Raw genomic sequence first — 27,101 nt, forward strand, 5'->3', positions numbered from 1 at the left:
CTGTTTCTATTTGTGCGGGGCGACCGCTTGTGGCTTGCTATTTATTTATCAATTACCTTCACAAGTTGACCATACATACAACATGTCTAGGTGTAAACAACACTGCGGGTGTTTCATCTGACCAAAGCTCACCCGTCGGTTGTTGTGGGAAAACAACGTATTTCGACGTTTGGGCGCGAAAAAGACGGAAACGTGCGAGCATAAATAGAAGCAGGCTAGCTAACTTGAGCTAGCACTTTATGTTAATTGGCTAAGTGTTGTTAGCTGACATTTTCTCTTCACTTTATCGCGTCCTCCTCGGCGAGTTAAACAACATGGAATGTCCTCATTTGAGCTCAAACGTGAGCTCTGCTGGAGACTTTTCTCGGCTGCCTAACGGTGCTCCTTCCTCTTGGTGCTGCAGCGGTGAGTGGCAGTAACTGTTAACATATAAAACAACATAGTAGCGACATGTTGAACTGTAGGCTGCACACCTTTCAAAACTAACTTGAGCTTGTTGATCTTGTCCAGTTTGCAGATCTAATAAAAGTCCATGGCTCTGCCTCTCCTGCTTGATGGTCCACTGTGGACGGTAAGGTTATGTTAGGCTTCCTAGATCTATCATGTTTATCAGCAGTTTCCTAGACAGGCACAATCTAAACATGGCATCATTTGAGCTGGCCTTATATAAAATAGATTTGATTGTTTAGATCCATTTCTTCACAGACCGTCATAATTCGGGTCATAGGGCAGGGCCGACATCCGGGCAACTGAGCTACATACGGGTTCTTCGAGCCATAGCAACCTGACTGGCGTTGAAAACAAACCGTCGCCATTACTCTTTAACCTGTCGACCTGCGCTGATTAAACCCGTCATTCTGCCTCCAAAATGCCAAAAAACTGTGTTGTTTTTGGTTGTGCAAACCACAACTGGAAACGGGGAAAACAAAGGTCGTATTTTGTTCTGCCAAAGCGTGCTAAAAGCCCACAGAGACGAGACAAATGGCTCGCAGCTTTACACCGGGAAAACGAGGACGGTTCTCACTGGAGTCCCCCAAAATCCCGGGTCGTGTGTTCGGATCACTTCGTTTCTGGTAAATATAAGGAACAAAAATCCACCTTCTTAACCACAACTTGGCTATACCGTCCATGCTAATGTTGAACCCGTTGAATTTTTACTGAATAACGTTCGACAGCTGAAGTTGTTGTTGTTGCACAACAATAACATACGGTATAAAGGCTATTTCCAGTAATTCAGCAAATAATAAATCATAATACTGAACTGAATTTGAATGATCTCTCTACAGATATAATAAATATACAGATACTGGTAGCCACCGTGTCATCCTTATTATCATTTATCAACATACCTTGGGTGATTTAACCATTTTTATGTGATTTATTCGTTATATAACAACCGAAGCTAACAACCGACCTGGTGCGCTTGTGAGGTAGACATAAAGATTTCCAAATTCCATGTCCGGCCATTGTGTAGGATTATCAGTCCACGCATCTGCTGGAAGGCGGTAAGGGCAGTCGTTTAATCCAACTACAGAACATTTTAACTCGTATCTTAACCTAGCCTCACTGGAAAGACTATTTACATAATCATGCGCCATTTAGAACAGTTTAAAATGCCGTGAAACCTCGTTAAATGCCTTTTCTGTCAATGCTGTGTTCGCTGTGAGCTGGTTTGTTTTCAACGAATTCAATATGGCGACGGTTGCTAGGGGATTGGCAGGCGGAAGTGACGTAGGTCCGCCCTCGCCTATTGGTGTGCAAAAGCATACCCTAGTTGACTTTGGTAGAGGCTTGGTCCACAGGGCATATACAGTACTTATGACTTGTCCAGGGTATACCCTGCCTTCCGCCCATGTGCAGCTGAGATAGGCTCCAGCACCCCCCGCCACCCCGTAAGGGACAAGCGGTAGAAAATGTATGTATGTATGTATGTATGGACAACCCACCATTCACTTTCACTCCTAAGGGCAGTTTTAGAGTTTTCAAGAACATGCAAGCCAGAGTATCCGGAGAACCCCCCCCCACAATCTCAGGGAGAATATACAAATTCCACCCAGATGTTCTAGTGGAGGTTGATTATTAGATATACCGGTAGTCTAATTTATACACCAAAGGATACATTCGTCCCTCGTTTATCACTAGGGATGTCCCGATCCAGGTTTTTGCACTTCCGATCCGATACCGATATTGTTTTTGCATTTCCGATCCGATACCGATACTGACCGATACCGATACTGACCTATCCGAGCATGTACCGTATTTTCCGCACTATAAGGCGCACCGGATTATTAGCCGCACCTTCAATGAATGGCATATTTCATAACTTTGTCCACCAATAAGCCGCCTGGACTATAAGCCGCGCCTACGCTGCGCTAAAGGGAATGTCAAAAAAACAGTCAGATAGGTCAGTCAAACTTTAATAATATATTGAAAACCAGCGTTCTAACAACTCTGTCCCAAAATGTACGCAAATGTGCAATCACAAACATAGTAAAATTCAAAATAGTGCAGAGCAATAGCAACATAATGTTGCTCGAACGTTAATGTCACAACACACAAAATAAACATAGCGCTCACTTTCTGAAGTTATTCTTCATTCGTAAATCCTTCGTCTTCGGTGTCCGAAGTGAAAAGTTGGGCAAATGTGAGATCCAAAATGGACGGTTCCGTCTCGTCGAAGTCATCGGAGTCAGTGTCACTGTTATCCAGCAGTTCTGTGAATCCTGCCTTCCGGAAAGCTCGGACCACAGTTGTGACCGAAATATCTGCCCAGGCATTTACGATCCACTGGCAGATGTTGGCGTCGTCTGGCGCTGCCTCCGTCTTAGTGAATGTGTGTTCGCCTTCTGTCATCCATTGTTCCCACGCAGTTAGCAGTCTAGCTTCGAATGCCCTGTTGACACCAATATCTAGCGGCTGGAGGTCTTTTGTCAATCCACCCGGAATGACGGCGAGTATTGAATTAAGCGCGTAAGCGTGTCTCTTAAAGTGATGTTATGAGCTAGCAAATATAACAACTACACTACCCAGCATGCAACGATAGTTACGAGCATGCGCGGTAGCCCTGAGAAGCGTTGTTGTATGCTGGCAGTTAGAATGTGGTTATGAGCACGCTGTGAGTAAACGTTGAGAACTCAGTTAACACGCCTCGTCTGCATTATTTATAATTAGACAGACAACACACTTAATAGGAGCCATTTTGGGGTCTTTACATAAACACACAAATGGAAATGAAACGTCACATATCCCAGCATGCACCGCGCGCTTCTTCTTCTTCCGGGGGCAGGTGGTTGCTTACAGTACAAGAAGAAGCGCTTCCTGTTCTATGGGGGCGGGTGCTTACCTTGGCGGTTGCTTGCGTAGAAGAAGAAGCGCTTCCTGCTCTACCGGGAAAAAAGATGGCGGCTGTTTACCGAAGTTGCGAGAACGAAACTTTATGAAAATGAATCTTAATATTTATCCATATATAAAGCGCACCGGGTTAAAAGCCGCACTGTCAGCTTTTGAGTAAATTTGTGGTTTTTAGGTGCGGCTAATGGTGCGGAAAATACGGTATTAAAGTTTAAAGTTATTTAGCCTACTTAGTTGTCAGAATCATGCTGAAAAGGGTTTTAGTACTCTTGATAACAACTAGCCAGCTGAATTAGGGGAGTTTGAATAATACACAATGGTTGGTAACAAGAAACTGACCTGTTTATTCAAGGATAAACACAAAATAGACAACATTATACATGACAAACAGAAATGGCATCATTGAACTAGGGCTGGGCGATATGGCCTTTTTTTAATATTGCGATATTTTAAGGCCATATTGCGATACACAATAGATATCTCAATATTTTGCCTTAGCCTTGAATGAACACTTGATGCATATAATCACAGCAGTATGATGATTCTATGTGTTTTGATTGATTGATTGATTGAGACTTTTATTAGTAGGTTGCACAGTGAAGTACATATTCCGTACAATTGACCACTAAATGGTAACACCCCAATAAGTTTTTCAACCTGTTTAAGTCGGGGTCCACTTAAATTGATTCATGATACGGATATATACTATCAGATATATACTATCATCATAATACAGTCATCACACAAGATAATCACATTGAATTATTTACATTATTTATAATCCAGGGTGTGGAGGGGGGCGCCGGATGTACCGTAAGTGTGAAAAAGACAGCCAAAAGAGTTGGATATGAGAATAAATCTAAAGTTAAAACATAGGGTAGAAATGCACGCATTTGCAGGAAATGTAGTCTTGATTTTCAAAATGTTCTTTCAAGGCTTGCATGTCTACATTAAAACATTCTTCTTCATACTGCATTAATATATGCTACTTTTAGCTACTTTTTCAACAAGTTTTAAAATTTTATAAATCAGAAACTGATGACATAGTGCTGTATTTTACTTCTTTATCTCTTTTTTTCAACCAAAAATGCTTTGTTCTGATTAGGGGGTACTTGAATTAAAAAAATGTTCACAGGGGGTACATCACTGAAAAAAGGTTGAGAACCACTGCCTTAGAGGGAGCGTTGCTCGCACGGCTGCGCTAGCATCACAGCTAACGTTAGCCATGCTGCTACCTCTCTGCTCGGGGAGGACGTATACGTATGTGACGTATGACGTGACAGTATGTGACGTGTGTAAGAAGGTGCGCTTGCTGTCTGTGAGAGGGAGACACAGGAAAGAGTGAGAAGAGCCTGTCGTGTAATGCCAGCAGCTAAAAGCAACTGCGTGAGAAGTCACAGACCTGTGGATGTGTTGAAGGTGTGCTGGGAAATGCGGAACGGAAATTACGGAGCAGCAGAAAAGTGGAATGTATTATTTAAATCGGTGCGTTGGAAAACACGGACCAGAGTTTTTTTTAAAACTGGATCTGGATCGGCATTTTCCCATGCCTTGTCGATACGCAATTTTTGGCAAATATCGGCAGCCGATCCGATCCAAATATCGGATCGGGACATCCCTATTTATCACGGTTAATAGGGACATGACTGCGATAAATAGATTTCCCGTAAGTAGGATTATTATTAATAAATCTAATATTTTCACAATTGTCTCGGTATCAACATGTATTTCAATACTTTTCAAAATAAAGGCAACCACAAAAAAGTGAGAGAAGAGCCTGTCTACAAGAAGTTTGGGATGCCACTATTGTTGCTATTTTTTTATCTGTCACAACACTCGTATGCCTAATCAATAATCACTAAACTCAACAAAAAAGGAAGGCATGATTTCTGCGTTCATGTGACCGTGTCATATAACTGGACAATAAAAAGGAAATCCGCTGATAAACACAAAATAATAACGAGGAAATTGTCATAAATGTAAGTGAAATGTTGTAATTGTGAGGAGAAGAAACATTTATTTGGGACAATAATGTGTCCGGTAGCACTCATTTATCCCTGACACACTCAACCACCTCGTCCTGATAAACAATATGAATGTCAAGACGGTCATTTGAAACAGCGACTTAACTACGAAGTTAAAGCTAACTACAACAATTCATACACCCACAACACATCTCATTTGCTTTGTGAACAAGATTATCAATGTACCGGTACCATCAATGTACGAACAGTGGCCACAACTTATGTTTTGATCTTAAATACTGGTCAAAATTGTCCAAAGATGTATTGCAACAATAAATGTTAGGATTTTAGCATTTAATTAATAAATATATGACATTTTAAATTACCGTATTTTTTGGAGTATAAGTCGCACCGGCCGAAAATGCATAATAAAGAAGGAAAAAAACATACATAAGTCGCATTGGAGTATAAGTCGCATTTTTGGGGGAAATTTACTTGATAAAAGCCAACACCAAGAATAGACATTTGAAAGGCAATTTAAAATAAATGAAGAATAGTGAACAACAGGCTGAATAAGTGTACGTTATATGAGGCATAAATAACCAACTGGTATGTTAACGTAACATATTATGGTAAGAGTCATTCAAATAACTATAACATATAGAACATGCTATACAATCTGTCACTCCTAATCGCTAAATCCCATGAAATCTTATACGTCTAGTCTCTTACGTGAATGAGATCAATAATATTATTTGATATTTTACGCTAATGTGTTAATCATTTCACACATAAGTCGCTCCTGAGTATAAGTCGCACCCCCGGCCAAACTATGAAAAAAACTGCGACTTATAGTCCGAAAAATACGGTACTCATTATTTCAAATGAATAATCTACTAATTAATCGTGATTACAATAAGAATCAAAATAATCATGATTATTAGTTTTGCCATAACCGTCCATCCCTAATGTCACCAAGGTGCCTCACAATTAGAAGGTCCTGGGTTCGATCCCCGGGCTCAGGGTCTTTCTGTGTGGAGTTTGCATGTTCTCCCCTGCGTGGGTTCCCTCCAAGTACTCCGGCTTCCTCCCACCTCCAAAGACATGCACCTGGGGATAGGCCCCTCCCACCTCCAAAGACATGCACCTGGGGATAGGCTCCTCCCACCTCCAAAGACATGCACCAGGGGATAGGCCCCTCCCACCTCCAAAGACATGCACATAGGTTGATTGGCAACACTAAATTGGCCCTAGTGTGTAAATGCGAATGTTGTCTATCTGTGTTGGCCCTGCGATGAGATGGCGACTTGTCCACGGTGTACCCCGCCTTCCGTCCGAATGCAGCTGAGATAGGCTCCAGCACCCCGTGACCCAGAAAGGGACAAACAGTAGAAAATAGATGTGTGTATGTATGTGTGTGTGTGTGTATATATATATATATATATATATATATGTATATATATATATATATATATATATATATATATATATATATATATATATATATATATGTGTGTGTAGAAAATAGATGTGTGTATGTATGTATATATATACGGGTAAAAGCCAGTAAATTAGAATATTTTGAAAAACTTGATTTATTTCAGTAATTGCATTCAAAAGGTGTAACTTGTACATTATATTTATTCATTGCACACAGACTGATGCATTCAAATGTTTATTTCATTTAATTTTGATGATTTGAAGTGGCAACAAATGAAAATCCAAAATTCCGTGTGTCACAAAATTAGAATATTACTTAAGGCTAATACAAAAAAGGGATTTTTAGAAATGTTGGCCAACTGAAAAGTATGAAAATGAAAAATATGAGCATGTACAATACTCAATACTTGGTTGGAGCTCCTTTTGCCTCAATTACTGCGTTAATGCGGCGTGGCATGGAGTCGATGAGTTTCTGGCACTGCTCAGGTGTTATGAGAGCCCAGGTTGCTCTGATAGTGGCCTTCAACTCTTCTGCGTTTTTGGGTCTGGCATTCTGCATCTTCCTTTTCACAATACCCCACAGATTTTCTATGGGGCTAAGGTCAGGGGAGTTGGCGGGCCAATTTAGAACAGAAATACCATGGTCCGTAAACCAGGCACGGGTAGATTTTGCGCTGTGTGCAGGCGCCAAGTCCTGTTGGAACTTCAAATCTCCATCTCCATAGAGCAGGTCAGCAGCAGGAAGCATGAAGTGCTCTAAAACTTGCTGGTAGACGGCTGCGTTGACCCTGGATCTCAGGAAACAGAGTGGACCGACACCAGCAGATGGTTTGGGTTGGTTTGGTTTGCATTTCCTTTGGAAATCGAGGTCCCAGAGTCTGGAGGAAGACAGGAGAGGCACAGGATCCACGTTGCCTGAAGTCTAGTGTAAAGTTTCCACCATCAGTGATGGTTTGGGGTGCCATGTCATCTGCTGGTGTCGGTCCACTCTGTTTCCTGAGATCCAGGGTCAACGCAGCCGTCTACCAGCAAGTTTTAGAGCACTTCATGCTTCCTGCTGCTGACCTGCTCTATGGAGATGGAGATTTCAAGTTCCAACAGGACTTGGCGCCTGCACACAGCGCAAAATCTACCCGTGCCTGGTTTACGGACCATGGTATTTCTGTTCTAAACTGGCCCGCCAACTCCCCTGACCTTAGCCCCATAGAAAATCTGTGGGGTATTGTGAAAAGGAAGATGCAGAATGCCAGACCCAAAAACGCAGAAGAGTTGAAGGCCACTATCAGAGCAACCTGGGCTCTCATAACACCTGAGCAGTGCCAGAAACTCATCGACTCCATGCCACGCCGCATTAACGCAGTAATTGAGGCAAAAGGAGCTCCAACCAAGTATTGAGTATTGTACATGCTCATATTTTTCATTTTCATACTTTTCAGTTGGCCAACATTTCTAAAAATCCCTTTTTTGTATTAGCCTTAAGTAATATTCTAATTTTGTGACACACGGAATTTTGGATTTTCATTTGTTGCCACTTCAAATCATCAAAATTAAATGAAATAAACATTTGAATGCATCAGTCTGTGTGCAATGAATAAATATAATGTACAAGTTACACCTTTTGAATGCAATTACTGAAATAAATCAAGTTTTTCAAAATATTCTAATTTACTGGCTTTTACCTGTGTGTGTGTGTGTGTGTGTGTGTGTGTGTGTGTGTGTGTGTGTGTGTGTGTGTGTGTGTGTGTGTGTGTGTGTGTGTGTGTGTGTGTGTGTGTGTGTGTGTGTGTGTGTGTGTGTGTGTATATATATATATATATATATATATATATATATATATATATATATAGGGCTGGGCGATATGACTAAAAAATGTATCACGATATAAGTGTTTCATATCAGTCGGTATCGATAATTATTGATAAAAAAAAAAAACCTATTCTAAATAAAGACCAGGAGAAAAAAGGGTGAATTTAAATACTTTTATTTTAAATATAAGTAGGTAGCATGTCCTTCGCTAATTGATCCACCACTGCATCCGTTATTTCTTTATAACGTTTTGAATTTTTGTCGTATGGCACTGCTGCCGATGATCTCGATGGTGGTCTGTTGTTGCCGCTTCGGTGCTGTTCCACTTGCACCGGCTGATGTAGATGGTTGTGGCTGTTTGATACTGCTGTACTCCAGCGGGTGAGAGCGGCTCAGGTGGTAAAATAAGTTTGTCGTTTTCCCAGACTTGGTCGGGGGGACGACCTTGCAAAGTTTGCAGACAGTATTACTCTGATTCGTATCGGACTTTAAAAAATCCAAAATGCTGCCAAACTGGTGACGTGACGTTTCCTTTTTTATTTACAATTTCCTCTCGTGCTGCCGCACTCATATTCCCGTTTTGTTTCACTCCTCGTCGTCAGCTCGCCGTTGTTGCTTTTTTTTTTTTTTTTTTCCCCTGTTAGCATTTCCCAGAATGCCTTGCGGTTGAGAGGCCAAAGCCCTTCCTATGCCTACACCCCCCAGAATGCCGTGCGGTTCCGGCTCGGCATTTCTTCCTATTTTTTTCCAACAGAACTCAGTGAAATTATCGAACGTTCTATCGACCCCATTTTCTATTGATATTGATCACATGTCTATCGTGATATATATTGTTATTGTTTTATCGCCCAGCCCTATATATATATGGTATATAAAAATGTGTGTATGTGTATACAAATATAATGTATGTTATATTTTCAAGATGTATATATGTTATATTTTCTAGATATGTTAACGGCGATGCAAAAAAGCACTTTGAAGAGAATCAAGTTGCGGGAAACAGCCAAAAGAAGGCCGAAAAAGAGAAAGGACAACATTCAGTTTGCATGGATTCCAGCAACTACAGTGTATTTTGGTGAGTGTCTGGTTGACAATAATCAAAAGGTTTCCCCAAAACAGTTGTTTTTCCTACTCAACCCAAGGATTAAAAATGTATATATTTTTTTAAGTGGCCTAGCGGTTAGAGTGTCCGCCCTGAGATCGGTAGGTTGTGGGTTCAAACCCCGGCCGAGTCATACCAAAGACTATAAAAATGGGACCCAATACCTCCCTGCTTGGCACTCAGCATCACGGGTTGGAATTGGGGGTTAAATCACCAAAAATGATTCCTGGGCGCGGCCATCGCTGCTGCCCACTGCTCTCCTCACCTCCCAGGGGGTGAACAAGGGTGATGGGTCAAATGCAGAGAATAATTTCGCCACACCTAGTGTGTGTGTGACAATCATTGGTACTTTAACTTTAATAACAGAATTTGAAATTGTGTTTTCTTGAAGAGTATTGACTCTAATGTAGACTTTATAGTTACAGATGTGATGAATTTGTTGTCAATGACACCAAACTATGGCATGTGCAGAAAGTGCGGGAGCATCTCCAAACCCTGGAAAGGTGAGCGCAACATTTTTACATACAAACCGTGCAATGTTTTAAATAATGTTTTCCATCATTTTTAGCTCATCCCTAATGGGTGACAAACAGAGAAAAAGAAAACTCCAGGACAACCAAGCTCCAGACAAGAAAATGTTGAAAGAGAATGTAATGCAATTTTATTTACCTTATTTTTAACTTTAGATTTTAAAGGGAAACTGCACTTTTTTGGAATTATGCCAATTGTTCACTATCATTATGAGAGACAAGACAGTTGTACATTTTCTTTTTATGCAGTCATACTCTTAAATACAAGTCTGCTTACAGTGTAGTACATGGGAGGTCCTCTATTCCGCCCATAAAGCCCTCTAAATAACCACCCAAAAACCGCCAACAATACTCTTTTTACATTTTGTGATTTGAATATTAACCAAGTATTAGTGATATCGTTATTATGCGCACTATCACAGACAAACTATTTATAGTGCCGCTGTGGTCACAGAGAGGTTAACTAGCTTGTGTGGCTATTTTAACATCATCAGCTGGTGAGCTGCTTTCTCGCCTCGGAGCTTGTGGAAATTTATTCTCGATCTTAAATAATACCTCTCACCATGATAGTAGAGGGATGAGGACAGAATTCAACAAGTTGGTCAACTTTGGCAACCAATTTAGACCTGGGAATGGCAAGATTGACACAAAAGACGCTTGGTACCACCCCCCTGTTTTCTTCGCAAGGATCATTAGTAAGTCTTCATCTAAATGGGAATATATCAACATCCCATTAGTCAGTATCCTAATTACAGCAGACCTTATACAGTAAGTGATGTTTTATTATGTTCGTTGGCTCTCATGAAGTCTGCAGTGAGTAGTAATCAGTGATGTTGTTTAAGGAAAAAATCAACGTTGAGATGCGTTTTTGAAATTATGTGGCTGTATGCCTAAAATGGTCTAAATCCGTAAATATTACATGTTATGATGAATGTGCCTGTTACAACATTACATATATACTTACAGTGTGTATATACAATGTTAATGGTTGTTTTGATTGAAACTTTTATTAGTATATTGCACAGTACAGTACATATTCCGTACAATTGACCACTAAATGGGAACACCCCAATAAGTTTTTACACTTGTTTAAGTCGGGGTCCACGTAAATCAATTCATGGTAAAAATATATACTATCATCATAATACAGTCATCACACAAGTTAATCATTAGAGTATATACATTGAATTATTAACATTCCGTATTTTCCGCACCATAAGCCGCCCTGGGTTATAAGCCGCGCCTTCAATGAACGGCATATTTCAAAACTTTGTCCACCTATAAGCCGCCCCGTGTTATAAGCCGCATCTAACTGCGCTAAAGGGAATGTCAAAAAAACAGTCAGATAGGTCAGTCAAACTTTAATAATATATTAAAAACCAGCGTTCTAACAACTCTGTTCACTCCCAAAATGTACGGTAATGTGTAAATGTGCAATCACAAACATAGTAAAATTCAAAATAGTGCAGAGCAATAACATCAATAACTTAATGTTGCTCGAACGTTAATGTCACAACACACAAAATAAACATAACGCTCACTTTCTGAAGTTATTCTTCATTCATAAATCCCTCGAATTCTTCTCCTTCGGTGTCCGAATTAAAAAGTTGGGCGAATACGGGATCCAAAATGGCCGGCTCCGTCTCGTCGAAGTCATTGCCTTCCGGAAAGCTCGGACCACAGTTGTGACCGAAATATCCGCCCAGGCATTTACGATCCACTGGCAGATGTTGGCGTATGTCGTCCGGCGCTGTCTCCCAGTCTTAGTGAAGGTGTGTTCGCCTTCGGTCATCCATTGTTCCCACGCCGTTCGCAGTCGTGCTTTAAATGCCCTGTTGACACCAATATCGAGCGGTTGGAGTTCTTTGGTTAATCCACCCGGAATGACGGCGAGTGTTGTATTTGTGTGCTTCACTTGTTTTTTGACACCATCTGTGATGTGGGCGCGCATGGAGTCGTATATCAACATGGAACACACAAAGGAAATGAAACGTAATACCCGCGCGCTTCTTCTTCTATGGGGGCGGGTGGTTGCTTACCATAGAAGAAGAAGCGCTTCCTCTTCTACGGGGAAAAAAGATGGCGGCTGTTTACCGTAGTTGCGAGACCGAAACTTTATGAAAATGAATCTTAATATTAATCCATATATAAAGCGCACCGGGTTATAAGCCGCACTGTCAGCTTTTGAGAAAATGTGTGGTTTTTAGGTGCGGCTAATAGTGCGGAAAATACGGTATTTACAATTCGGGGTGTGGCATGAGGAGGGTTTGGTTGATATCAACACTTCAGTCATCAACAATTGCATCATCAGAGAAATGGACATTGAAACAGTGTAGGTGTGACTTGGTAGGATATGTACAGCGAGCAGAGAACATAGTGAGTTCAGATATCATAAGAACAAGTATATACATTAGAAATACTTTTGATTATTTACAATCCGGGGAGGTGGGATGTGGAAGGGAGGGTGTTAGTCAAGGGTTGAAGTTGCCTGGAGGTGTTCTTTTAGTGCGGTTTTGAAGGATGATAGAGATGCACTTTCTTTTACACCTGTTGGGAGTGCATTCCATATTGATGTGGCATAGAAGGAGAATGAGTTAATACCTTTGTTAGATGGGAATCTGGGTTTAACGTGGTTTGTGGAACTCCCCCTGGTGTTGTGGTTATGGCGGTCATTTACGTTAAGGAAGTAGTTTGACATGTACTTCGGTATCAGGGAGGTGTAGCGGTTTTTATAGACTAGGCTCAGTGCAAATTGTTTTAGTCTGTCCTCCACCCTGAGCCAGCCCACTTTGGAGAAGTGGGTAGGAGTGAGGTGTGATCTGGGGTGGAGGTCTAGAAGTAATCTGACTAGCTTGTTCTGGGATGTTTGGATGTTTTTTAAGCGCTTTATTAGCAGAATTGCGCAACTCCCGTCGGCTCTATTGTAAGCGGACTTTTGATTGCATTTATTTATTAGATCAAATGCATAAAAAAAGAAAAACATTTGCTTGTCTTACATAAGGATTGGGAATTATGGGCAAAATTCCCCCAAAAAGTGCAGTTCCCCTTTAACTTAATTTTTTTGTGTATGTTGATGTTTGATCTTTCAGGATGGGCCTGCTTTGGGAGCCACTGGCTTGCGTAACCTGGGTAACACATGCTTCATGAATGCCATTCTGCAGTCGCTCAGGTGAGTCCTCATCTCAAATAAAGCTTTTGGGTGTTCAAAACATCTAATCAATATTTACTTTCACGACATTGAATTTGGAGCAATCAAACTTACCTACCTCTTGTTTCCTTTGCAGTAACATCGAGCAATTCAGCTGTTATTTTAAAGGGTTGCCAGTCGTGTCGTTACGCAGTGGTAAGACGGCTGGAAAGAGGACGTACCACACTCGCAGCCAAGGGGACACCAGTGTGTAAGGTCCTCGTCCGGTTAAGGAGTCATTCGTTAGCAGAGAACAGTGTTAAAGAAGGTCTTTCATTCTGTGTGGGGAAACTGAGGGTGCTGCTAGCGGAACTAATAAGGAGTCACTTGAGGGACCCAACTTTTACGATTGCCTAAATACCCAACAGAACACAGTATTTAGGGCATGTAACACATGCAAAACATTGCTCTTTATTTGCTCGCAGTTATGTGTCTGCTAACTAAAAAAAACATCCAAATACCTTTTAAAAACGTTTTTAATCTTGACAGGCCAGCATAGCAACGCTGGTTGTGGGTGCCAGCCGAATGATAATAATAATAGATTATATTTGTATTGCACTTTACATTTGAACAACAGATCTGTGAGTGAATTATGCAGCTTATCAGTCATATCTCGCTACAGTTTCAACTAAACATAGTAGCAAACACTTGCTCTATACCAGGGGTGCCCATTAGGTGGATCGCGAGCTCCCAGTCGATCACCAGCCAGGCATTAAAAAATAGACCTAAAATTAGCATTCATCAGTCTTCACTATGACGTCACTTGATTGACGTTCGCGGGAACCGACGGTCCTGTGAGAGGACACTGGCTGCTGCCATTTCAGTGTTAAGAAAAAAACGACCAACAGGAATGCAGGGAAGACTTTTTATTTCAACAGACTCTCGCGCTGTACCTGCTGTCAAAAGCCAGAAGACTGACCACACAGTTCCTGTCTTCACAATCAAAGTGCTGCTCCGTTCGGCTGCGCTAACAAAAAAAAAGAGAAAGCTAGCGCACACAAGCTAGCAAGGCATTTGCCGTCAATGTATTTCTTGTAAAGTGTATAAAAACAAGTATGGAAGCTGGACAAATAAACATGCCAAAAACCAACCACTTTCATGTGGTATTGAACAGAAAGGAGGACTTTTATTTATCTTCCACAGTGTATATATTCAAAAAATGTGGAAGTTATCAGCACTACTGTGGATATTCTTCAATCCAATCCACTTTATTTATATCGCACATTTAAACAACTAAATGTTTCCAAAGTGCTGCACAACAATTTTAAAAACAATATTCAAATATTATCCTTAGCTCCACCAATGACCGAATAAAAACAAAAAATAAATACATATAAAAACAATATAAAATAAAAATTATTAAAAACTATTTTAAAGGGTAAAACCAATTAAAACAGTAAATAGAAATCACATTTTAAAAACACAGAGGACCACACAACTCACGTAGTGTTAAAAGTCTTAAAACGAGACTTAAAACAGTCCACTGTGGGAGCAGTTTGAACATGGAGGGGCAGAGTGTTCCAGAGCTTAGGGCCGACCACAGAGAAGGCCCTGTCTCCCCTGGATTTAAGTCTGGTCTTGCACTACGAGCTGGAGCTGGAGCTGGCCCTCGGACCTCAGCGCGCGCAGGAGTGTAAATTTGGGGCGGCATGGCGTAGTGGGTAGAGCAACCGTGCCAGAAACCTGAGGGTTGCAGGTTCGCTCCCCGCCTCTTACCATCCAAAAATCGCTGCCGTTGTGTCCTTGGGCAGGACACTTCACCCTTTGCCCCCGGTGCCACTCACACCGGTGAATTGAATGATGAATAAGTGGTGGTCGGAGGGGCCGTTGGCGCAAATTGCAGCCACGCTTCCGTCAGTCTACCCCAGGGCAGCTGTGGCTATGAAAGTAGCTTACCACCACCAGGTGTGAATGATTGATGGGTTCTACATGTAAAGTGACTTTGGGTACTTAGAAAAGCGCTATATAAATCCCAGTTATTATTATTATTATTATTATTATTAAATTTTGATGAGGTCCGAGATATACTGAGGTGCCAGTCCATGTAAAGCTTTAAAAACAAACAGCAAGGTTTTAAAATCAATTCTAAAATGAACAGGGAGCCAGAGCAAACTGAAGAATTGGGGTTATATGCTGGCGTTTCCTGGCCCCTGTTAAAAGTCGTGCTGCCGCATTCTGGACTAACTGCAACCGGGAGAGAGCTTTCTGGCTAATGCCAGCATAAAGTGCATTGCAGTAGTCCAGGCCACTTGAAATAAAAGCATGCACGACTTGTTCAAAAAGGTTAAAAGATAAAAACGGTTTTACCTTTACTAAAAGACGAAGATGATAAAAACACGATTTTAAAACGCCATTGACTTGTTTGTCAAGTTTAAAATGGCTGTCTATAGTGACGCCAAGGCTGGTGACTTTGGGACGCACATCATTTTGCAATGGTCCCAAGTCAGTGAGGGCCGGACCAAAAACTACAATTTCCGTTTTTCCCTCATTCATTATGAAAAAATTCTGGGCTAACCAAGCCTTGACGTCACATAGACCGTTGAGAAGGGGTGTCAGGGGGCCGTGGCCTTTTGAAATCGGCATATCAATTTGGCAGTCGTTTCTTGTCTTCATGAAAGAAAAGTCTATATGTGTTAAACATAGTACAAACAAATATATATATATATACATGATACGGTATGTATGTATGTATATTTGTATATATGTACCGTATTTTTTGGACTATAAGTCGCAGTTTTTTTCATAGTTTGGCCGGGCTCCAGTGCGACTTATATGTTTTTTCCTTCATTATTACGCATTTTCGGCAGGTGCGACTCATGCTCCGGTGCGACTTATACTCCGAAAAATACGGTATGTGTATACATGTATGTATATATGTGTACAGGTAAAAGCCAGTAAATTAGAATATTTTGAAAAACTTGATTCATTTCAGTAATTGCATTCAAAAGGTGTAACTTGTACATTATATTTATTCATTGCACACAGACTGATGCATTCAAATGTTTATTTCATTTAATTTTGATGATTTGAAGTGGCAACAAATGAAAATCCAAAATTCCGTGTGTCACAAAATTAGAATATTACTTAAGGCTAATACAAAAAAGGGATTTTTAGAAATGTTGGCCAACTGAAAAGTATGAAAATGAAAAATATGAGCATGTACAATACTCAATACTTGGTTGGAGCTCCTTTTGCCTCAATTACTGCGTTAATGCGGCGTGGCATGGAGTCGATGAGTTTCTGGCACTGCTCAGGTGTTATGAGAGCCCAGGTTGCTCTGATAGTGGCCTTCAACTCTTCTGCGTTTTTGGGTCTGGCATTCTGCATCTTCCTTTTCACAATACCCCACAGATTTTCTATGGGGCTAAGGTCAGGGGAGTTGGCGGGCCAATTTAGAACAGAAATACCATGGTCCGTAAACCAGGCACGGGTAGATTTTGCGCTGTGTGCAGGCGCCAAGTCCTGTTGGAACTTGAAATCTCCATCTCCATAGAGCAGGTCAGCAGCAGGAAGCATGAAGTGCTCTAAAACTTGCTGGTAGACGGCTGCGTTGACCCTGGATCTCAGGAAACAGAGTGGACCGACACCAGCTGGACTGCTGCTGAGTGGTCCAAAGTCATGTTTTCTGACGAAAGCAAATTTTGCATTTCCTTTGGAAATCGAGGTCCCAGAGTCTGGAGGAAGACAGGAGAGGCACAGGATCCACGTTGCCTGAAGTCTAGTGTAAAGTTTCCACCATCAGTGATGGTTTGGGGTGCCATGTCATCTGCTGGTGTCTGTCCACTCTGTTTCCTGAGATCCAGGGTCAACGCAGCCGTCTACCAGCAAGTTTTAGAGCACTTCATGCTTCCTGCTGCTGACCTGCTCTATGGAGATGGAGATTTCAAGTTCCAACAGGACTTGGCGCCTGCACACAGCGCAAAATCTACCCGTGCCTGGTTTACGGACCATGGTATTTCTGTTCTAAATTGGCCCGCCAACTCCCCTGACCTTAGCCCCATAGAAAATCTGTGGGGTATTGTGAAAAGGAAGATGCAGAATGCCAGACCCAAAAACGCAGAAGAGTTGAAGGCCACTATCAGAGCAACCTGGGCTCTCATAACACCTGAGCAGTGCCAGAAACTCATCGACTCCATGCCACGCCGCATTAACGCAGTAATTGAGGCAAAAGGAGCTCCAACCAAGTATTGAGTATTGTACATGCTCATATTTTTCATTTTCATACTTTTCAGTTGGCCAACATTTCTAAAAATCCCTTTTTTGTATTAGCCTTAAGTAATATTCTAATTTTGTGACACACGGAATTTTGGATTTTCATTTGTTGCCACTTCAAATCATCAAAATTACATGAAATAAACATTTGAATGCATCAGTCTGTGTGCAATGAATAAATATAATGTACAAGTTACACCTTTTGAATGCAATTACTGAAATAAATCAAGTTTTTCAAAATATTCTAATTTACTGGCTTTTACCTGTATATATACTATATGTATATGTGAAGATGAGGCAGATCACTTCGACTTGGTCATTTCAAAAGTAGCTCGCCTGCTAAAAAAGTGTGGGCACCTCTTCTCTATAATGTCTTGAATGAACTAGCTTCTGTGAGAGCAGCATCAAAATAAACTATCCACACATCAAGACTGCAACATGATAACCCATTTTTCAAAATCTTGGTCAAAATCAATACCAATTCTAAAAAAATATAGTTTTTAAAGTAATGAATGTTCTGAACTCATGTTTCAGTACCATAATTGTATTGATTATGCTGTCCAAAGAGGTTGTGCCACAGTGGAGGTTTGCATACACATAGCTGCTTTCATGGTGTTTTTCTTTACACCACAAACAAGTTGATTCAACAGCGCCTTTTTTGGTTGCATTTATGTAGTGCACTCCATTTTGCCTCAATATCCTAAAAACAGCAATTCAAAGCTATTTGCTGCAACAAAAGGAAAATGTTGCGCATAGTACATGTTGATAGTGACAAACATTTTGGTTTGGTTTAAAACAGGTTGCTGGTTGAAGAGTTAAGGAAGACATTTTGTTCCCTCTGGCAAGGCGGAGCCTTCAGTCCAGACTCCCTATTTTATGCCGTATGGAAAATCATGCCAAGTTTCAGGTAACTTGTAGAGTTGTTAAATGCTTTCACTGCCTTGGACCTAACCGTTTAATCTGTGGTGCTTCCATTGATTCAGGGGCTATCAGCAGCAGGATGCCCACGAGTTCATGCGCTACCTGCTGGACCATCTCCACAGGGAGCTCCAGCAAAACCAGAACGGGGCAACAGAGACCGTGTCACCTCAGGGTGGGCTCAGAACCTCCAGCACTGATGGCAAATGTTGCTTGTAAGTTGACCTGTTACAACTATTTGTGTGTTTACGACTGTTAAATACTGTTCACAATGAATCTAGGTCCATGCTAATTTTGTATAATATTCTTATGTGAAGTGTATAGTTCATGCTCCCTTATCTATCTAAACCAGGGGTGTCCTAAGTGCGGCCCGTGGGCCATTTGTGGCCCGCAGCATATTTTTACGGCCTGCAGAACATTTTTGAAATACCATTACAAAAAAACCATAAAACGTGGAATAAAAGAGCAAAGAAGTGAAATGTAACAAGAAAAATTGGGGAAGTATTGCATATTTTGTGTGTTTGCCATATAAATAAAAACAGACAAAATAAAAGGGCATAAAATATTAAAAAACATACATAAATAATTAAAACTTATCTTCGACGTATAGGTCAGAAGTTGATTTAGAGATTAAAGCATTAAATGTATTTATTTTTCACAGTTTTGGGCCCTTTTGGATTGCTAATAATTTTAGTGGAACTTTTTTTTTTTTTAATATCATTGCTCAAAAAACAATAATTAGAAACAATGTTATGAATTATTTACCTATTTAGGGCTCGATTTACTCCACATCAAATATTCCACTTTACTGTTTGACAAAAAGGGCATAAAACGTAAGAACATTTTAAACGTTATGTCAACGGATAGATCTAAAGTTGATCTAAAGATATTTAAGCGTTGAAAGTAAAAAAAATAATAAAAAAAATGTATGTATGTGAGTGTGTGTAAATGTGTATGTATGTATGTGTATAAATGTAGGTATGTGTGTGTGTGTGTGTGTATGTACATACACCTGTGTGTGTGTGTATATATATATATATATATATATATATATATATATATATAAATATGTATATATATATACATACATATATATATATATATATATATATATATATATATATATATATATATATATATATATATATATATATATATATATATATATATATATATATATATATGTAAGCACAAGTTAACACTTGCAGGGCATTACTGCCTGACGCACCTCCGACAGTGCCATGTGGGGCTGGCTGCAGGGTCATCAGCCGGGAGCCACCTTTCACGGATGTTTCGCTCCTTTAATCCCGGAACATTTCTGGGTGGTGGATCAACGACAGGGACGTCTCCCTTCCGCCCCCTGCAGCCAGCTGAAGGATCCATACTGTACCCACATTTTAACCCCGGTGTTATTGCTGTTGTGTATATGGAATGAGTCCCAATGGACTATGCATGGCAGGGACGTTCATCTCCCTGAGTCTAGCGTGGGCCTGACCGCATACCATAACATGGCAGCAGGGAAGCCTCCCTACGGACATCCCTAATACATACACATATATAGATATATACACATATACATATATATATATATATATATATATATATGTGTATATGTATGTGTATATATATATATATATATGTGTGTGTGTGTGTGTGTCTGTGTATATATATATATACATATATATATATATGACTTAATTTTAACACTTAAATGTCTGAAGCCCATATATGGGGGATACATACCGGTATATTGTATTGGTTTTGAAAATTAAAACAAATCAAAATTACCCCCAAATGCTTGGGGGTAAGTTTGGACACCCCTGATCTAAACAAAGTCTTAGCCTGTAGAAGTACATGCTGTAATTAATCATGTAGTAATTAGTTTTTTGCAGTGTTTGTGTTGTACTCAGCATGTTTTGTATGCACATTGTGTTTGTGTCTGCTTGTAATGTTGCAGAAACGGAACTCCCAGCATTGTCACATCTATTTTTGGTGGGATCCTTCAAAATGAAGTCAACTGTTTGATATGTGGGACAGAATCCCGCAAGTTTGACCCTTTTCTTGGTAAGACACCAAACACACTTATGTAGAGAGTATGACTAACAATCCAATATTTTTTCTCATTTTGTCATACTAGATCTGTCTCTGGACATCCCCAGTCAGTTTAGACAAAAGAGGAGTAAGGATCAAGAACCAGGGCCGACATGCACTTTGCGTGGTAAGATATAAGGTCTCCTGTGTCAGATGTGCTACTATTTTGGGTAACATAAAGCCCAATGACTGTTTTAGAATGCTTACGAAGCTTTACTGACCTGGAAGAGCTGGACGAAACAGAGCTGTACTATTGCCACAAGTGTAAGAAACGACAAAAATCCACCAAGAAGTTCTGGATCCAGAAGCTTCCAAAGGTAAGAGGAGGAGTTAGATTAAACTTATTATTCTTGCTCAGTTAGCGTGGGAAAATGTACTGTCTTTTGGTTGAATGAAGGTTTTCTTTCCAAATGCAGGTTTTGTGCTTGCACTTGAAAAGGTTCCACTGGACTGCTTTTTTGAGAAATAAAGTGGACACTTATGTGGAGTTTCCTCTAAAAGACTTAGACATGAAGGGCTACTTACTTGAGGTAAGCTTTGTGTGCCGTCTGCCTGCCTCAGCTAAAACTGCACCGGGCTCCTGTAGTCTTGATTCAGAAAGAAGGGGGCTTAACAGGTTGAACGACAGTAGTACCGCAACCCACGAGCTGCTAACTCAGAACACTCGTATATCAAAGCAGCCTCGCTCATTGAAATGAGTTGAAATCAATTGAAACCATGCTTGGCCCTTCCAAAACACGCAGTTTCAACATGTAACATGCTTTTTAAATATAAACAAACACATTTTGATAAGAAATGTTGTTTAAACATTTCAATAGAATGTACTACAAGGAATTATAGTAGTTTTATGCAATAATTTAACAATATTGTTCAGAATTTACTTTGGGGAGCAGACTACTGCAGTGTCTCTTTCGGCTGCTTCTCCATCTAGTGTTGTCGCTTAATATAAACGACTTGTTTTCATGGAACTGGTTGCTTGTTTCTCGCGTGACATCTGGCAACACTATCACTAGGAGATTGCGTTTAATGTTACACCGGGAGATATTTGATTGGCAGACCAGAGAAGTCAGAGTTGACAAGCGATATGTACGGTATGCCTGTGTACCAAAGGTAATGCCCAACTGTCCATTTTGTTGAGTCGGGACTATATAGAACAAATTGAAACACGTCAAATACAGCATCTGCCACTTCTTAATATTTTTATGGATAAATGTTCGCCGTTTGGACGTTTGTTTCTGCAGCTTGTGTAGTTGGGGCTAACTCGCTGGGTAGACTGTTAACTGGTAGGACATGTTTTTAATGGTTTGTTACTCTGGCTCGGTTGTCTGTTTCCTCTCTTTCACACTAACTTTCTTATTTCTGATGTTTGCAGGGCAGGATGCTCTAACACACCCGTCAACCCTCTTATCAAAACGTATGTTTGTTTCCTGTGTAAATGAAGCAGGAACATCTACGTGTAACAATAGAACTCTTTAGTGTTCAAACGGCACAATCTTGCTACAAATGCTCATAATGCAAGGTATGCTTGCAACTTAAAGCAAAAAAGAAAAGGCTAAGACAAATTATATCTAAAATGTATCGTAAGTTAAGGTAAAACTGTTTTTCAGTCCTACACAAAAGTAATATCGTGAAAGGAAAAATAGTACCGTATTTTCCGCACCATAAGCCGCCCTGGGTTATAAGCCGCGCCTTCAATGAACGGCATATTTCAAAACTTTGTCCACCTATAAGCCGCCCCGTGTTGTAAGCCGCATCTAACTGCGCTAAAGGGAATGTCAAAAAAACAGTCAGATAGGTCAGTCAAACTTTAATAATATATTAAAAACCAGCGTGATGTGGGCGCGCATGGAGTCGTATATCAACATGGACGGAGCTGCGTGAAAAAAGCCACCCGGCCTCTTCGCGTAAACTTCCCTTAACCACTCGCTCATCTTTTCTTCATCCATCCATCCCTTCGAGTTAGCTTTTATGATGACGCCGGCTGGAAAGGTCTCTTTTGGCAAGGTCTTCCTTATGAATATCACCATGGGTGGAAGTTTCTGGCCATTAGCATGGCAAGCTAGAACCACAGTGAAGGATGACTTCTCATTCCCTGTGGTGCGAATATTCACCGTACGTGCTCCCGTTGTATCCACAGTGCGGTTCACAGGAATATCAAAAGTCAGTAGAACCTCGTCCATGTTGATAATGTTCTCTGGCCGGATCTTTTTTTCAGCTATCTTGTTTTTACAATATGCACGGAAAGTAGCCAGCTTTTCTTGAAAGTCTTTAGGCAGTTGCTGTGAAATAGTAGTCCGTGTGCGGATGGAGAGATTGCGTCTTTTCATGAACCGGAAACCTGTCGCTTAGTAGGAGCCATTTTGTGGTCTTTACAGATGTAAACACACAAAGGAAATGAAACGTAATATCCGCGCGCTACTTCTTCTTCTACGGGGGCGGGTGGTTGCTTACAGTAGAAGAAGAAGCGCTTCCTCTTCTATGGGGGCGGGTGCTTACCTTGGCGGTTGCTTGCGTAGAAGAAGAAGCACTTCCTCTTCTACGGGGAAAAAAGATGGCGGCTGTTTACCGTAGTTGCGAGACCTAAACTTTATGAAAATGAATCTTAATATTAATCCATATATAAAGCGCACCGGGTTATAAGCCGCACTGTCAGCTTTTGAGTAAATTTGTGGTTTTTAGGTGCGGCTAATAGTGCGGAAAATACGGTAATTTGATAAATGCAAGTGTGAGTGATGACCAGCTGCGTATCAAGCTGGTCTTTTCTTTTACAGAAAAGAGCAATTCGTATTATTTTTAAAGTAGGATAAAGAGACTCTTCATTAAGTCAGGATTATTAAAACTAAAAGACATTGTAGAATTGCATACTCTATTAGATGTTCAAAGCTAGAAATAAAGTTCTTCCGAAGGACTTACAAAAGTTATTCGTGTGAAGATGAGAATCAAAGAAGTATGACTTTAAACATCCAAGAGCGCAAACTAATTTGAAACAAATGTGCTTGTCTGTTGCTGCTGTGGAAGCATGGAATTCTCTAAAGAAAGAATTAAAAAGGTGTAAGAATATTTTGGAATTTAAAAAGAGTTCCAAAAAGAGACAACTGGCATTATATCAAACTGATTGATTTTATTTGGACGTGTCATTGTGAAAATGAAAAAGTATGTTGGAGTTGGGGTGTTGGTGGAGGGAACCGTGATAAAGTCATCTCAAATCATTTGTGTTAAAAAAGGGGGCAGATAAATATAAGAATATTATTCTTCTATCTGCTCTTTTCTGACCATGGAAATGTATAAGAAACAAAACAACAATGTTAAAAACAATGATAACTGTACGTTATTGATTGAGACTTTTATTAGTAGATTGCACAGTACAGTACATATTCCGAACAATTGACCACTAAATGGTCCACGTAAATCAAATCATGGTACAAACATATACTATCATCATAATGTAGTCATCACACAGGATAATCATCAGAGTATATACATTGAATTATTTACATTATGTACAATCCGGGGTGTGTGTGTGTGGGGGGGGTTAGGTTTGGTTGATATCAGCACTTCAGTCATCAACAATTGCATCATCAGAGAAATGGACATTGAAACAGTGTAGGTGTGACTTGGTAGGATATGTACAGCAAGTAGTGGACATAGAGAGAGAGATCAGAAAGCATAAGAACAAGTATATACATTTGATTATTTACAACCCGGGGACGGTGTTAGTTTAGGGGTGGAGGTGTTGTTTTAGTGTGGTTTTGAAGGAGGATAGAGATGCACTTTCTTTTACATCTGTTGGGAGTGCATTCCACATTAATGTGGCATAGAAAGAGAAAGAGTTAAGACCTTTGTTAGATGGGAATCTGGGTTTAACGTGGTTAGTGGAGCTCCCCCTGGTGTTGTGGTTATGGCGGTCATTTACGTTAAGGAAGTAGTTTGACATGTACTTCGGTATCAGGGAGGTGTAGCGGATTTTATAGACTAGGCTCAGTGCAAGTTGTTTGACTCTGTCCTCCAGAGGCTTGTATATATGCATTTTCATGAAAGGAATACAAAGAAATGATGATGATTATGATGAAGGAGTCAGGACACGGACGGGTGTGTCTGAGAAGATCATCATTGGCTGAGTTACATACCAATCTGTGGCTGGAATTGGCTTCAGCCTGTAGGGGGCGCCACTCCACAACTAATTCTACCTGCAAAATCTTGACTTGACAGCTATAACATCTGTTAAATACGTTGCCATGTATTTAAGTGAATATGTAAAAGCAAGATAATATGGAATGATGCAAAATAAACTCACCTTGTTTTTGTCTCGTGGGCAGGAGAGCTTGCTGGCAGGAAGCTGTTTGTATGACCTGGTGGCCATTGTAGTGCATCATGGATCTGGGTGAGTACAACTTACAGGCATAAATAAAACGTGATCAGTATTAGAATTTGGTGGCAGGTGCATTCTCTCCCTCTGAATTGAAACAGATTGGGCGTGTCAACAATACTGGCTGCTGTTCTGTCAGTGACCTCTAGAAGGCAATGTTGTGCCATGTGACTGCTTACGTCACGCCAACAGCAGCCTCCTGTTTACTTTGAAACAGAATGTGACCTACTGCACGTGTGCGTGTTGGCAGGGTGGGATCGGGCCATTACACGGCTTACGGCAGCCACGAGGGGCGCTGGTACCATTTCAACGACAGCACAGTGACTTTGGCCAGCGAAGAAACGGTGAGGAAGGCCAAGGCATACATCCTCTTCTATGTGGAGAGGACTGAGCAGGTGGCATCAGGAAGGACCGCGATGGGCACAAGTCCTGCAGAGGTGGCTATGAACCTATTGGATGTCGACAATGCTTTAGAAGACTCGTCTGCATCAGATAGCTCGCCGTTAAAAAACACGACGGGGATCAAACGCTGAGAAAACCCAATCAACAATAACGCAGTGAATCAGACTGCTTTTCTTCTTCACCTTAATGACACTTTTTAGGACCCATATGACAACAATTGTTGTTGGAATCACGTGAAGGTGAGAATATCAGTGATGTGAGACCTTTAGCATGTTTTTATCTTCACCACCTGCAGATAACCTCTTAGTTATGTAGGGGATGTAGTCTTTACACTTCAAAAGCTCAACCAGGCTGTGAAATTGTCCTAATAGAAAATGAAACATTTTGTATGTACTTTGACTATGACTTCATGAAAAAATACACTTTCTGATCAAAATATTTTCTTTATTTGTTGGAGAAGTTGAACCGTCTGAGCATGAAGATTGTCAGCTTTTGTCATCATACTCCACAAAATAAAACTGTTTAGAACCAAGTTTAACAATTACAGGACCACACTTGACATTATCATACCTGCCAACTACTCCGGTTTTCCCGTAATTAGTACGGTTTTCATCAACCTATTAAGGGCTACGGTTGCAGTGATAAAAAATACGGTTTTTCATTAATTAAAAAAATATTTATTTTTTTAAGTTTTATTCACGAAATCGCGTAACAACAATCACAAGCGACACTGCTTCCCGTAACTTCCTATCGAGCCATTCCGAATGCCATGCGCGAGGCTATTTATAGCACCGCTGCCAAGCACGAGGCACCAGTTGCCATTGTTTCCAAACGAGCAAACGATCATGGAATCAGCCGGAGAAAAATCGCAAACGAGTCTTAAACCGAAAAGAAAACTGCAGTCATTCCGTGAAGAATATTCAAAAGCCTATCCGGGAATAATTATCCGTTCCAAAAAGGGTGAAAACTACACCAATTGCACCTTGTGCAGACAAGATTTTTCGATCGGACACGGAGGAATTAGCGATGTAAAAGACCACGTTGGGACAAAAAAACACAAGTCTAATGCCGTTGCTAAATTTGGATTTTAGTCACAAAAAGGTAATGACACCAATGTTATCTATTGGAATTGTTTAGTACTGTTATACTGTTAAAAGTGTTTATACTATTTATGCTTTCAAGTCCAAGTTGAAGAAATCTTGTTAAATGTTGACAGCATAACTACCAAAATACAGAAGTATGTCCTTAATATTTTTGCAGTGCTATTTCTGTTGAAAAGTTCAAATGATTACATTAGAGATGTGATGTGCCACTTTTCAAGTGTCTGATGGCTTCAATTAATTTTCATTCATTTTTCATATTTTGAATTATTTTGAAAGGCTTACAAAAAAACTACATTTGAATTGTAATTCCATGCTATTGACAGGACTATTAATTTTAATGAAGTTAGCTTACCATGTTTACAGTATGATAATTGTGATAGAAATGTGAATTTTAGGCACAGAATATTTTTTACAATTGAACAAGGCAGTAGATTATACAAGCTTGGACAGAAAGTTAATAATGACACCAATTTTTTTTTTTAATGGAATTGTTTAGTACTGTTTTACCATTTGTTTACTGTAAAAAGTGTTTATACTGTTTATACTTTCAATTAACAAATTGAAGTCTTGTGAAAGGTTGACAGGATAACTGGCATTAACTGTCAAAATCATTTCAAACTATTGAAGTT

At 40.3% G+C, this 27,101-nt stretch overlaps 1 protein-coding gene across 1 annotated transcript; it reads left to right on the forward strand.

Annotated features, from left to right (window-relative positions):
* On the forward strand, nt 1–25,805 carry usp3 (ubiquitin specific peptidase 3). Its single transcript, XM_061969449.2, has 15 exons — nt 1–405; nt 511–571; nt 9,508–9,636; nt 10,083–10,166; nt 10,232–10,313; nt 13,283–13,362; nt 13,478–13,591; nt 18,392–18,499; nt 18,576–18,725; nt 20,468–20,574; nt 20,648–20,728; nt 20,800–20,918; nt 21,018–21,131; nt 24,918–24,982; nt 25,218–25,805. The coding sequence occupies exons 1-15, from the start codon at nt 315–317 to the stop codon at nt 25,498–25,500; spliced, it is 1,668 nt and encodes a 555-aa protein (XP_061825433.1). The 5' UTR covers nt 1–314; the 3' UTR covers nt 25,501–25,805.
* Nucleotides 25,806–27,101: the final 1,296 nt, after the last annotated feature.

The sequence above is a fragment of the Nerophis lumbriciformis genome, linkage group LG10 (assembly GCF_033978685.3).
Source record: "Nerophis lumbriciformis linkage group LG10, RoL_Nlum_v2.1, whole genome shotgun sequence".
NCBI classification, from domain to species: domain Eukaryota; kingdom Metazoa; phylum Chordata; class Actinopteri; order Syngnathiformes; family Syngnathidae; genus Nerophis; species Nerophis lumbriciformis.

Excerpts from the sequence above, each read along its gene's own strand:
- usp3 (XM_061969449.2), top strand. The coding sequence starts at position 315 with ATGGAATGTCCTCATTTGAGCTCAAACGTGAGCTCTGCTGGAGACTTT. Across the intron at positions 13,363-13,477 it reads GCCATTCTGCAGTCGCTCAG|TAACATCGAGCAATTCAGCT; the intron begins GTGAGTCCTCAT and ends TTTCCTTTGCAG. Across the intron at positions 21,132-24,917 it reads TGAAGGGCTACTTACTTGAG|GAGAGCTTGCTGGCAGGAAG; the intron begins GTAAGCTTTGTG and ends TCTCGTGGGCAG.